Source organism: Hylaeus anthracinus, unplaced genomic scaffold, assembly GCF_026225885.1.
Source record: "Hylaeus anthracinus isolate JK02 unplaced genomic scaffold, UHH_iyHylAnth1.0_haploid 12001, whole genome shotgun sequence".
Taxonomy (NCBI): Eukaryota; Metazoa; Arthropoda; class Insecta; order Hymenoptera; family Colletidae; genus Hylaeus; species Hylaeus anthracinus.
Window position 1 is genome coordinate 13,161,509 of NW_026534348.1, and position 13,515 is coordinate 13,175,023.

Below are 13,515 nucleotides of genomic sequence, written 5' to 3' on the forward strand. Positions count from 1 at the left end.
CGAGAAAATCGAATCCGCAATCATGCGCTTCTCTCCCGTCACATGATACCGAACAGACTATTTCGAGGAGGACCGTTTTGAAGCTCCACGAAAATATGTTTATTTCTATTCATGGTATACAGTGTGTTTCGCGTTCTACGTTTCATTTGAAATTCTGAATTTTTAAGGTTCATCTAAGGTTACGTTACTTTTATTTGCAGTAACCGGAGTGTTATATCTTTAGGGCGAAGATAGAACGACATTTTTCTCGAGAACGAAGCAATAAACAAAAATTCATTTTATCTTTTTTTTTCGTTAACATTGAGGTCACTTCAGATTAGTTTTAATTGTTCAAGGCATAACCTACGTTACTCAGGGATAGTGTAGCTTGCTATTACAGAATAAATTTTTGAAATCGGTTCAGTAATTCCAGAGATTCCCCCCTACATAAAAACAAACAAATAACTAACAAATTGTACCTGTTTATAATATCAGCATAGATTACACGTACTTATAAAATGACATGATACTCGCGACAGAGATTACAAGACGACTAAATACCGTACGACCGAATGTAATATCCAGATTCTCGCTTCGACGAAAACGAAAACTTTCATCACAGAGCAGGTGGATCCGAACGCACCGTGAAGTTAGACATGAGAGATTAAAAAGCAGCTCTGACGGTTGGGAAAATCCAAAAGTAATTTGTCAGGAGCCAAATAAGCTCGAGAGAGAGAGAGAGAGGGGGGGGGCGAAGACCTTGCCGGCTAGAAGGAGGGCACAATATTCGGCTTAGGTATCGAGCAAGGGGAAGACGAACACGGGAAGCGTTTCGAGGGAGCCCCGAAGAAGGTGGCCAGACGAACGAACGGCGGATATGAATTTCCAGAAAGGTTTGCTTAAGCAAATTGCGAAATGTAGTCTCTGCTGACGAGGGGTGGGGCAAGAGGGACAGATACGAGGGTAGGGGTCCTAAATTGCGAGGTCGTGCGCCTTCCAGACACCGGGAGCCAACGTCCTCCCTTTGGACGCCACCCTCTGCGACACGCGACGCCCGGAACCACGTCGACCGAGCGAGAAAAACGAATTTTACCCTGCCACCATGAAATACTGTCGTCTAGTTCAGCGGTCCTTGGACCGTACAGGGTGGATCATCGAGAGGTTCCTATCTCCTCGGGCGTTGATAGTAATTCATCGTCTCATAAGAGTCTAAGTTAACCCTACAATGCTCATTGATGCACATACACATCGTCCTCATTTTTTTTTTTTATTTCATTACACAGCAGCATAAACAACTTATGCGCTGTTCCTTACAGAAATAAGACATCTACGTTCTAAAAATGTCACAGCACCATCGAAGAAAATTATGAATTATTCATTATACAATCAGAGGGTACAAAATGATGATGAATAAATTAATGTAAAATATTTATGAATTCATATCTGTGTAGATAATAGCTTGTTTGAAACTGCAGAATTGTCATTCTTTAATTTGTATATATCAAAGTTATCTATAAATATTAATATGACCCAAAATACTTTGGATAAATACAGTCACCTGTTCGATAATTCAAATACGATCCTAAAAAGCGTATCAAACTTATTCATTACACGAGCAATATTTAATCTGTATTTTAAATATTAACATTTCGTATCTTGAAAGCATCGAACCCTTGTTTTGAAACACCTTATATCTGTAACGCGGAACAGTCGACTACGAACACGCGCAACTATTTTCATCCAGATTTCATTTCGCGAAGCGTTTGAAGTCTCGAACCTGCTGCCTCCTGTTTCGAGATTCAGATTTCTCATTCGTTCCTTGGAAAATTTTCCTTGGCAAGCCATCTGTGAACTAATAAAACTTCGTACCGTCAGCCGTCCAGCGTAAATTGCGTCTCAAAACTTCAAAGACTTAACCCCTTTATTTTTTTTTCTCGAAGTAACCCAACACGCAGCCCCCAAGAAAACACACTTCAACCCGTTCCCTTTAGCAAAGAATCTGCCCGTTTGCTTTCTCAGACACCGTGAACCTAGGAAAACTTGTCTCTTAGGACTTCGATCAAGCTTACTCTCTTATGCAGGGTCTACCTGTTAAGTTACGCCACTATTTTTTAGATGTTTCCAATAGTGCGATTAAGAAATGTTTTAGACGAAAGTTTATCAGTTGTTGATGGTTCGTCACTCGTCAAAGCAGCATTATGCATCTTCAGGTCTGAACACTACGACCATGTAATTTACGCATGTATAATTAATACTCGCTATGAATACAAGTTTTGTATGAAATCCTGCGAATTTTGAATATATTTGCATAATTTTAACGCATTGGTATATAACTTGAATGCCTAATGGGGTTAACGATGCTTTTGGGAAACAAACGGTTGAAGATTAGGGGAACCTTGGACGCGGGAATGGATTGTGCTGGAAAATTTCTATGCGAAACGCACGCACGTCCGGTGAATAATCGCGAGAACTCGCGGAATTCCGAATTGTTCGTGCAGAATGCGCCTTCGGTGCTTTTTTCTTCTTGACAAGCCAGGAAATTATGTTGATTACATGGCGTCGCGCTGTTATCACGCCGCGCCTTTGTCTCCCCGATCTTTTGTCGTCACGAAGGACAACTTGCGCAATTTTTACAGCTCAAAGAACTCCTTCCTTCCTTCGCCTTTCCCCACACAGATGATTTTAATTACCTTTGCGTTTTGGCGACTTTTATTGGAAAAAAATTAAAAAATTTGCATTAAGTACATATGTTTGCTATTATTAAGGTTATTTGACAAGATTAGGTTTATAATGTTCCAAGTGATACGTTATAAGAGTTTATCTACAAAAGGCAGTGTCGAATGGTATATATCATTGCAAGTTCAATCAATCTCGAAATGAAGACGACACCTATAGAGAACCACGAAAGATAAAAGATTTTATTTCAAAGCAGAGAACTCGACATCCACAAAAGCAACAGAAGTGAGAAGCGGCTCCTGCGACGAAACTCTTATTTTAAATGCATTCGAAATTCAAAATAACGGGCTGTCATTGATCGTGACTTCAAATTCAAAGATAATTAGAGCGGGGAACGACCTTCCGAACACTCGAAATCGCAATAAGCGGCTCATGAACGATTCACTGAGCGACTGGGATGCCTGGAGAGACTGTACCGCGCGGTTCCATTATCCCAAATATTACTTTGTTCAATGGAAAGCCGACAGATTATACACGGACGCATTTGGCTCAGAGTGAACGTCAAACAAGAATGCGATCCATTATAGTTCTACTTCCTTGGTCTGCTTTCGTCTCGCTACTTAACTCACATTCAACGACGAACTAATTAGAATACAGAAAAGAAATATTCTTTTATATTCTCTAATTAACTGTAACTCTGACATCTAATCAACTTATCTCCGATCAACTTAAACTTAAACTGTGATTAGATGATCCGTTTTCTTAATTAATACACTAACTTAAAGTACAGTGAAATGAAAGTTTCAACTATAAGGCTTTGGCTTGCGCTTGCTCCAAGCAGTACTATCTAACAGAGTCTTACAGATCTTTCGTAGGCTACATACCATCGTCTAGCTTTCGTGTTGAAATTTGATTCATATATGACATCGAATTAGTATGAACATACGGAAGCAAATCTGTATAATACTCTTGTAAACTATGTGTCTTCGAGACACTGATTCCAACTTGCTACGCTCAAGTTTGATCTCTAACAGACTTTGATGAGTTTACCTGGAGGATATCTCCAAAAACTTTGGATTCATCATGAAAATCTTACGATGGTGGTCTGCTGATTTCAGATACATCGTTTAAATATTGTGGTTAGAAAGTCAGCGTCAATCAAGTGACAATTCTTTTTTAAATCAATGCAATTTTTATCTTCGCTCTAACGATACAAATTTGCGACGTCCAGCTTCAGAATTTTATTATTTCCGTTAGTGCTCGGTATTAGAAACGTAAAATATCTGTCGGTCGCAAATGTGTTAAGAACTTACAAAATGGCGTGAACAACTGTTCGATATGAATGAAATGAAAAATACTATCCCGCTTTAAATGTAAACTATATCATGAAGAATTTACAGTATTTACAAGAAAGTCTGACAACACAATATTACAATTATTCGTGTTTATTGACGTTGAAGAGTCCTCGTGGCCATCGTTTCGTCACCCAGTCGGCTTCCACAATTGACAGCAATTGCATCTCAACTAAGACTTCCGTTTTGTCCGGGAATTAATTGGAATTATCTGCTTGACGGTTTAATTCGTCCGAGCGTTTCGGTCGACAGCGAATCGAAGGCAAACTTCTTTCATCTTCACGCAGAAACTTTGAGAATTGGCTCCTATCGTCGCTCGAACGAGGCACGTGATCGAAATTCCTATCGACGTGGAATTAAATCGAATCAGTCCTTCGACCATGATTGACTGCGTCTACTTTGGCTAAATAATCGATACGTAGCTTCGCGTTCGCCGGCGCAAAGCTTTAATTTGTTGGAAATTAAACCAGTGATACCGTTAAACTGGAAACTGTTCCAGTAAAATTCAAGGACTATCGTTTACAATTTCAAACGAGCGCAAATTGGACGAAAGAGGACGATCCAAATTGGTACAGGAAGTGTTTTCCGTGACATTGATTGAATATAAACAAATAACTTGTTGGATGACCATTTGTCCGTTGTTCTTTGATCACTGTATGTTTTTCATTCAAAATTATACAGGGTGTTTCGTTTAAAGGGGAATGATAGAAATTTCAACAAAAATTTACCTTGAATTTCAAAATTATAGTAGATGTGTCTACACTTGCAACTTTACTGAAATATACTATTAGGTGTAGAAATTAATTATGTGCTATTACATTCCATCATCTACGTCTATATTTCAAGTTGAAATATTTACTCACAATTTTGTTACTATAAAGTCCCAATCATTATAATAATGAAAAGTTGAAAGTTCATATTATATTATTTGCAGAGTAAAATAAAACTCTACGTAGGTTCATCTTTTATAGGTACGTTTGCAAAGCTTTTATTTTGCATAAAGATCTGTAGTCTAATGCTAAGTTCACTGGAGAAAGGCACAGAATTAATTTCTACATGTGATATATTTGTTAAATTCAATTGCACTTGCAGTATCTCACCCTAGGATACAACGTAAACTGATTACGTGCAACGTAAATTGATTTTTCTTCGCTGAAAGTCGGCGTTTCATCGATCGACGTAAACGATGTCCGCGAGGCTCGCGTGCGCTCAGGAGCAATTGCAATTAAAACGAATTAAAGTTCACCGGGGGTCGGCTGTTTAATTGAGTCGCCTCGGCGAACCGCTGTCTCTGCACTTTCGTTCAGCCTCGAAATTATTTAGTTGGCCAATGCAAACATTAATTCCATCCCCGCCGCGGCCTCCACCTTTAATTGGAGGAGATTACCTTCGCCATGCGATCGTAAATTTTCTTCGCGTGGTCTCAGTTTTCGAATTAATCCTTGAAAAAATGTTGCAGGTAACATTTCATAGTCCCTTCGTTTCCTCGATCTCTACGGGGTAATGTTAAGTAGGGTAAATGGAAGGTATATATTTAACCTTTTGTACTCGGAGTCATTTCGTTACAGAATGTGCAAACAGGAATCATGTCGTATTACATAATGTAACTTATAAAGTATGTAATTTACTGTAACGACACTCGAGCTTATATGAATCTTTAGACATCGAGGAACATAAGCTTCCTAACTTTCAGCGACCGAACTCAGGGGCAAACTGGTAAATTATTTTCGATTGAATGACGCTAGGAAGAGATAAATTTCTTATTGGAAGGGTCGTCCATTAAATCAGCAAAGTCCGCAAACTCCCGGGGGGGATGGAAGAAAGAAAAGTTTGCCGGCTAATGACGCTGTACTTTGGAAACGACCGGACTTGCGCGATGTCTTTGAATCTCTACAGCGCGGAGCTTGCACGATCTTCGTGGACGTAAATAATTGCATCGATTATGCATGAGAATTAACCGAGAGCCCAGATTTCGCAATAAGAGCTCGTGGCTCAACTTCGTTTTCATTTTTTTTTTTTACAGCGCCGCTGGAGAGCAATTCATTGAGAAGGAAGCCTCTTTCATTGAATTTGGATCTTTACGACTTAACTTCAAGGTAGTAATTTCTCAGGTCGAGTCTAATCAGATAATGGACTTGTCAGTTGAGTAATATGACGATCAAAAGGCATGGCAGACACTTTAAAAAGCTAAACAGAAATTTTTTAACTCAAAGTGGAGTTTGTAGATATAAACACTCAGCAGGAGTTTGAGAAGTTCTTAAACACCAATCGTCTTTTTTTTTTTAATTATATAACTGAGCTATATAAAGACAACTAAAACATTTGATGTATGTTAATTAAAATTCGTGAAGACAATACAAAACATTGTTACTTCAGAATATTTACAATACTTTTGATGAGTCAGCTATTATGCACATAAATCGTATAGCCTCGACTTTTTTGGCTGAAAAAAGTAACAACAAAGTACTCGGCCCGAAAATATTTTAAAATTAACTTCCTGGCAGAATGACGTAATTAAATTGCAAAAACAATAATTGACTGAAACAATTTCTTTGTAACTTTCTAATTCTAAAGTCTATATTATTAAATCGAACTTTCAAACGAGCTGAAAATTTGTTTGTAATCGATACTCGGAAAGCACGGTACCTGAATATATTTCACTAAGGGTAAAATTCAGCTGTAAGTTTCTCGATAAAATCACACGGTAACTCGCAACTATATCCCCATAGGACGATAAAGCAATGGAAGTCACAGTTTAGCGTACGAGACTCTCCAAAATCTCTCATGGAACGAATAGATAAAGCTTACTCACCTGGAAGTCGAACTTCTCAAACTCCTGCTGAGTGTCTATGTCCACGTTCCTGGGTACGATGATGGGGCAGGTGTCCAGGGAGACTTTGGCGTCAGGAGATTCCACGTAATCCGGGGTGATCGAAGTTGGCCCCCGCTCGTACCGTAGTTCTTCGTTCAAGATCCCTGCCGAAGGTCCAGTGGAGGGAGCCTGTGCCTGACTGACGTAGTATAGGCACAACAGAAGCGTCAGCAGGACAACGCAGGCGACGAACACGCGGCTTGATCCGCGTCGAAGGATCTTGTACATGATGTAACAGTGGTATTTGCTTCTTGGGGGATGCCTTCAGGTTTCGATTCACCTGGAGCACCAGCTGCAGGTACGACTGCTCGTTCTCGAGCCGATGATGATCACTGTCGACGATCGCTCCCCGACTCTAGTGTCGTCCGTGGACTTCATGGGACACGCTGACGTTGACACGATCTACAAAGTTCAGAATTCATTCAACGTTTAGTCTTGGAACTTGTACTAAGAGATAAGTATGAACTATTTCATGAGACAAGGTCTAAGGTGTTGATCTGCTATTACAACGAGGTATTGAACAATGATATCGTTGAATGCTAAAATTACCAAGTCGGTTAATTTGATTTCTGAACTTCGAACTTCTTTTCAAAGTTACTTGGTTACTAATAATACTTTAATGATTGAGGACAATTAGTGTAATAAAGAATTAATTTGATTAATGAATTTGTTTGTTTCTCCGTCCACTAATTACAAAGATATAATTGACTGTATAATATAATTACTTAACACTTGAATTATATAACATGTACAACTATAATATAATTTGTATAATTTGTATAAATGTTATAACTTGTTCGTCCAATTTTTTTCAATAAACTGCTAAGAGATTACATTGTACGGAACAGAATGAAACTTCAACGATGCTTTATTTCTCCCTTACGTTTCAATACACTTGGAGACGTACAGCCAGTCGAGAGAAGGTTCGAGGAGTGGTGGATATATCTCTCAGCTCTTTCCCCTGGTACTTTCGCCAATTGGCCAGAGTATTCCCGACGATCATCGAACGATCGAAAAGGTTACGAGGTTTCCGCGACGAGCATCGATCGTATGAACCGGCCAATTTCGCGTCGAAACAGTCAGTCATAATTTTCACGGACGTTTAATCAACTCTGCGTTCCGAACGGCATCGTAATTCATAGCCAAAGCCATTTACTTTTCCCTCACTGTTGCCCCTCTGCCCATCCCCTTTCTTTTTTCATCGAACACAGAATTCGCGGGATTTCGCTAGAGCTCAATATTCGAAGCAATAATATACAGCGACGCGCAAATGTCCGATAAATCACTAGTGTTGACCTGGACACGGGCTAAAATTGGGATACTTGGTAGCATTCTGTACCACGAATGATGTTTCAGAAAATTTTAGATCCCCCGTCACGTGTATTACAGATTTTTATTGTTGATTGCGTTCTTTGTAGTTATTAGTCATTCTTGGTGTATTCTACGTTATCTGAGTGAAGAATTTCTTCGCATTGTAGTTATTCTCACGAGACTTCTAATCTTAAGCGTGTACCAGAAATTGTAAAGAGATGCTTTGTTAAATATAAATAAACTTTTAAGAGCTTCTAAGATCGAACAGAGAAAGATTACATGACTCTGCACGATATCAGAGCATATGTCTTTGTTTTAACAAGTAACACGTGATCTGTTACAAAAGAGAATAAAAAGACAAGCCCTCTCCATTTTCACGTTTCATCATCGAGGCAAGTACTTCGAGTCCCTGTAAAACTCTAGTCACGAGCAATTGCAAGGAAGGTTGCTCTTGGGTTCTATATTACTAGTGAAGTCTACGCCAACAACACAGGGGGACGAACCTCAGCCCGCGAGAACAGCAATTTGCCGCAATCCGATTCCGCCGGGAACAATAAATACGACCTGGTGAACCAGAGACACAGTTTCCTAGAAACCTTCTGTCGCGATGTAAGGTCGGCTCGCACGCGATAATCGATCGTACCTGTCGCCGCGACCTCGCCTGGGAAACGACTGCTATATAACCATTGCAATTTCTGACACGACCGAGCCAACATACGCGTCAAACATTGACTCTGTCCCGCTAATGCGGATGTTCTTAAGGAGGGAAGGCACTTTGGACGAGTGAAGCTTGTAGGTACAAATATTCAAACATTTTCTTTTTTTTTTTAAACAATTGACTTCAGGGTTTAGGGGAGGTACTTACAGTGGGTACAGAATGTATTCGTACACCGATCAATTTTTCAAAAAACTTTTGTATGAAATTGTAGTTTCTTAACTTCTTTTTTTTATAACCAATGATATTTTACATATTTTCGGAAGTCTCTAAGGTAGATATAGTCCAAACAACATTTACTAATTAATATAATTTATGAAATTAACAAAAAAATGCGAAAAGTGGGTAAAAGTATAGAAGCTATAAGTATTTGTACGATTCTTATGACGAACCATTTACAGTAGAGTTTGTAACGTAAACACATTAGTTTATTGCTCCGTGCGAATTAGAAAACGTGAAATTTCCAGTAAAGTACTTTTAAACAGTTATCCGAATACTTATTGCTTCAACATTTCTATCGATTAATTGTTTTTTTCTTGTTAATTTCGCAACTTACATAAATAGCTATATTTTTTTTTTGTAATTTACCGATTCTAAAGATTTCCGAGAATATGTAGAATGTCATTGTTTATCAAAAATAAGTTAATAAATTACAATTTCACACAGTTTTTTTTGGAAATTGATCGGTGTACGAATACTTTCTACACCCACTGTGTAAATGTCAAGACATGGCATTTTTCGGTTTTAGGTAGTTTTTTGAGAATTACGATACTTAAAATGTATTCCAATATTCCAAACGGGCCGCATCATATTAAAAACAGGGTTTGTAACAAGAATAAGCGAATCGGTACGATTCAAGAAAATCCATAAAAATGTCTTACCTTGCCTCGAAGAATCCTCAGGCTGACGGTCGTTCCTCCGCTCCGAGAGTCGATCAGCGGATGCGTTGACCTTCGATTTCGATTTTTCTGCTCGTTGGGAGTCGGATGGAAAGAAAGAGTGAAAGAACGAGGGATGGAAAAATAGGTGTCGGGGGGCGAGGTAGGGTCCAGTCCAGAGCAATTCACTGCGTCTGTGTAGCCCTTTTGTCCGACGACGAGACGTGTCGAGGGTACTTTATCGTGATTCACTCGATATGCTCGGTGAAGCTGCTAGAGATCCAGGCGACGCTAGGACGCTGCCTCTGTCGCGGAAAAACGACCACCGGGATGCCATCCAGGAAAAACTCGATCGGACGCGTGCACCGTCTTGACGGCTTAATTCGATTTAGGTCGTTGCTCCTCTCGCTTTTACAAATTTTCCCGAGATTCTGCGTCGACTACGTCTGGACGACAATCCTTTCGCTCTTGAAGACGAGGGCACTTCCGGTTCTTCTGCTCCGAACAGGATGTTTCCTGCAAACTGAAGGGAAAAGAGATTGCTTATTTAATATACGCATGCTCCGTGTAACGGTTATTTTGTTACACATAACCAACATTAAATAAATAAATGTCGGATTATTTATGATTCCATGATCTTAAAATCAGTGTGTCATTTGACTGTTGAAGAGTTCATTGCAATGCTGACGAAACGTGAGAGTATTTAATGGTAAAGGGCACCTTAACAGTCTCATTAGACGTTACTTTCATTAAGAAGGCACAACAGAGTCATATTTCTTTAGAAATCGAATTATCTGAATTTTTCAAAGTATACACATTTTAAGAACGATGTGTGAAATTTTAAGAAAGAAATCTCTATAATTGTTAGTGTTATGATTTCAATTAATCATTTTCTATTTTTTTGTTTCAATAAATATTTAATACTTCCGTGAAATTCAGAATTTTTTTCAAAGGGCCGCCATTTGCAATATTGAAAAAACTTAACTAACCTAACACCAATGTTCTTTTTCAGTGCTAATTTCTCCACCCTGTCACACCGAGATAACGACATTATGAAATCGGGTTTTGGTTGTTTAAACATTAAATAAAACTTAATGGAAATTTGAAAACAATTTATCGTATAGTTTCTGCATAAATCATTTCTAATAACGTTGGGTGACTGTTTCAGCCATTGTAATTTATGGCGAGATCAGTGCATCCTCTAAAGCTTGCCGTTCCGGCCCTCTACCTCTAGGACCTATGTTTGAATCTAGCTCAGGGTCACGCCACTACAGGCAATGCATCTTCCATGCACTTTCCTCTCGTCGCGTATCCTCCGCTTCCGAAAAGTATCTTCACATCTTGAATTTTTCAAAATAACAGACGCGACGAATAACGCCATAAATTCGGCGACAGACAGACTCACTCTGCGTTCAAAGTTAGTCAAGAAGTTCCGCGAGTGAAACACGGCTGGAAACTACCGGTATGACAGGAGCCGTAGGAAAAACTTTGCCGCGGACAAGGAACCCGGAACAGGAACCACGAGGAACGAGCGGGAATATCATGGAAAACAGCAGATCTACGGAAAACGCAGCGTCGAGCAAGAGTTTCAGAAACAGTGCCGGCTGTGTAAAGCCTCGAAGGTTTTCGAGTAGGTGTGGAACAGCCCTGAAAGAGCCCAGGGCTCTCTTTAGCCGCTGGCGCGCGAATCGAGTGGAACGTTTCCTTTTTCCCGTCCCTTCTGCCTTCCCCGCGCTTTTCTCGGCTCATTCGCTTTGATCGCGATCCGTTTTCGCAATTTCCACGTTCCCCTGCGTTAGACGGGCCGGAAGTCCTTTCAATCGTGAATATCATTGAACGGTTCCGTTGTCTCGGCCCGCGCGCCATTTTTAAACCGCTCTTTTCGGCGTCCGGACGTGCGTCGAATCGCCAGCTCGCTTATTCAAATGAAATGGAAATATTCCACGGGAATCTAGGAGCCGCATGAATTGTAATTCCTTTTTTCACTGGTGCCGTTTCCATTTTCGACGACTGCACCGTCGAAGAGGGATGAAATTTCGCGCAACTCGAACCAGCATGCAATTTGAGTGGAGGCTTCGAATTCTTTTCAACGTTTCGATTTGTTTTCATCTAGTTTATATTATAGCGATGTTCCATACGTGTAGGATGTATTATTTTATAGACGATAGATTGTTGACACATTACAAGCAGCATCATAAGCAGAGAAGACTCAAGGATAAATTGTAAATTACTATTAAAGAGGTTTTTACTATTAAAGACGTTTGTGATCTACATAATTCAACGTTTGTCATGGAATTTATTTTTATAACTTTATCAAAATTCACAAATCCCATTCAAAATTTATTTTCTTGAATACCTCACCATCATAATTAATTTATTTAATTCCTTAGTAAAAATCCCTGCACCCGCATGTGGGTGACCTAACCCACATGTGGGGTAACGTATTGACAGAAAATAAAACTTGAAAAATAAATATTATTTCTGTTCTTTAATAAAGAAAATAAAATAAAATAAATCTTTGTTTTCAACAGTTGAATCGTGTTTAAACGGTTCTAAAACATGTATGTTCACATTAAAATTTGGTACACTCGTTGGTCATAGGTCGTGAAGTAAAACATGCGATATCGAAGTCGGTGGTTGCAGTGACTGAACGTGGATCGTTAGCCAAACGACGTGTATTTTTCCGTTGGCGAATTGGAAAGCCGGGAAAGCATGAAAACCCAGCGGACAGGATGCCAATTATCGTATGCTAATAAACGTCGAGCGGATCGGCTTATCGCAGCCAAAGAAAATCACGAACAAAACCGAACGATTCGGGCGTAACACCAACAATCAGCGGCCATGCTAGAGAAGGATGGGTGGCAGGTGGAGGGACTAGAGAGGACCGTGGAAAATATCCGTATTGCTATTCAATTTATCGTTACCTGTGGTTTTATCGTACAATACCAATTACTCGTATGTTAATAACGACTGGAATATCGATTCCGTGTGCACATCGCCGTTGACGATTCCATAAACAACGAGGCGCGCGCATTTGAATTTTAAAATTCTTCGTGTGTCCACGGACTGAGGATTTCCACAATCCACCCCATTCACTGCCACGAAATATTTTATTTAAATTCCGCACTTATGTACGCGTGGATTAACTGTGAAAGTAATGAACGAAATTGGAACGATGTACGAACTATTTTTATTTCTGTTGGTTTTAATCGGTAGCCAGTATCGAGAAATGGTGGAAATTGCGGTGAGCGTACATTTTTAATTGCCGCGTTGTAGTGGAAGGGATTACAGATAACAAAGCTCTCCATCTTTAATGGAAATTTAAATAGGCACGTATTCATTATTTTTTCTTTGGTGCGATGGTTGTGAAGTATTTGGTCTCGAAGCAAGGTGTAATTATTGGAAAGAATGTTTATGCGAATTCATATTTTTGAAACAATAATATTAGGATACGAATGAAACTCGAGATAGATATAAAAACTTCAAATCATGAATGCCGTTTCTTCCAAATAAAAAAGTTCATGCGGAAATATCAACACCTACCCGTTATTAAGAATGAAATGTCAAATCGTGCAATAGTAACTAACGAAGTAAAACGGTCAATTTTGTTGATGCTTCAAACCTAACATGTTTGCTACCTAAAAAACTTCAGAAGATATTTGATATTCACATCGAACTTAAATTTCATGAGACTTTAATTAAAAGAATTTGTAGTGTCTATCAAAGAAAAGA

At 39.3% G+C, this 13,515-nt stretch overlaps 1 protein-coding gene across 3 annotated transcripts in view; it reads right to left on the reverse strand.

Annotated features, from left to right (window-relative positions):
* Positions 1-13,515, reverse strand: part of LOC128891451 (alpha-mannosidase 2) — a 136,695-nt gene that overhangs the window by 71,812 nt on the left and 51,368 nt on the right. For all 3 annotated transcript variants that reach the window (XM_054150938.1, XM_054150940.1, XM_054150939.1), the window contains 2 exons: positions 9,787-10,306; positions 6,820-7,281 (listed from right to left, as the gene is read on the reverse strand). In XM_054150938.1, coding sequence (XP_054006913.1) covers positions 6,820-7,107 — 288 coding nt within the window. In that variant the 5' untranslated portion in view covers positions 7,108-7,281; positions 9,787-10,306. The remainder of the gene's footprint in view (positions 1-6,819; positions 7,282-9,786; positions 10,307-13,515) is intronic.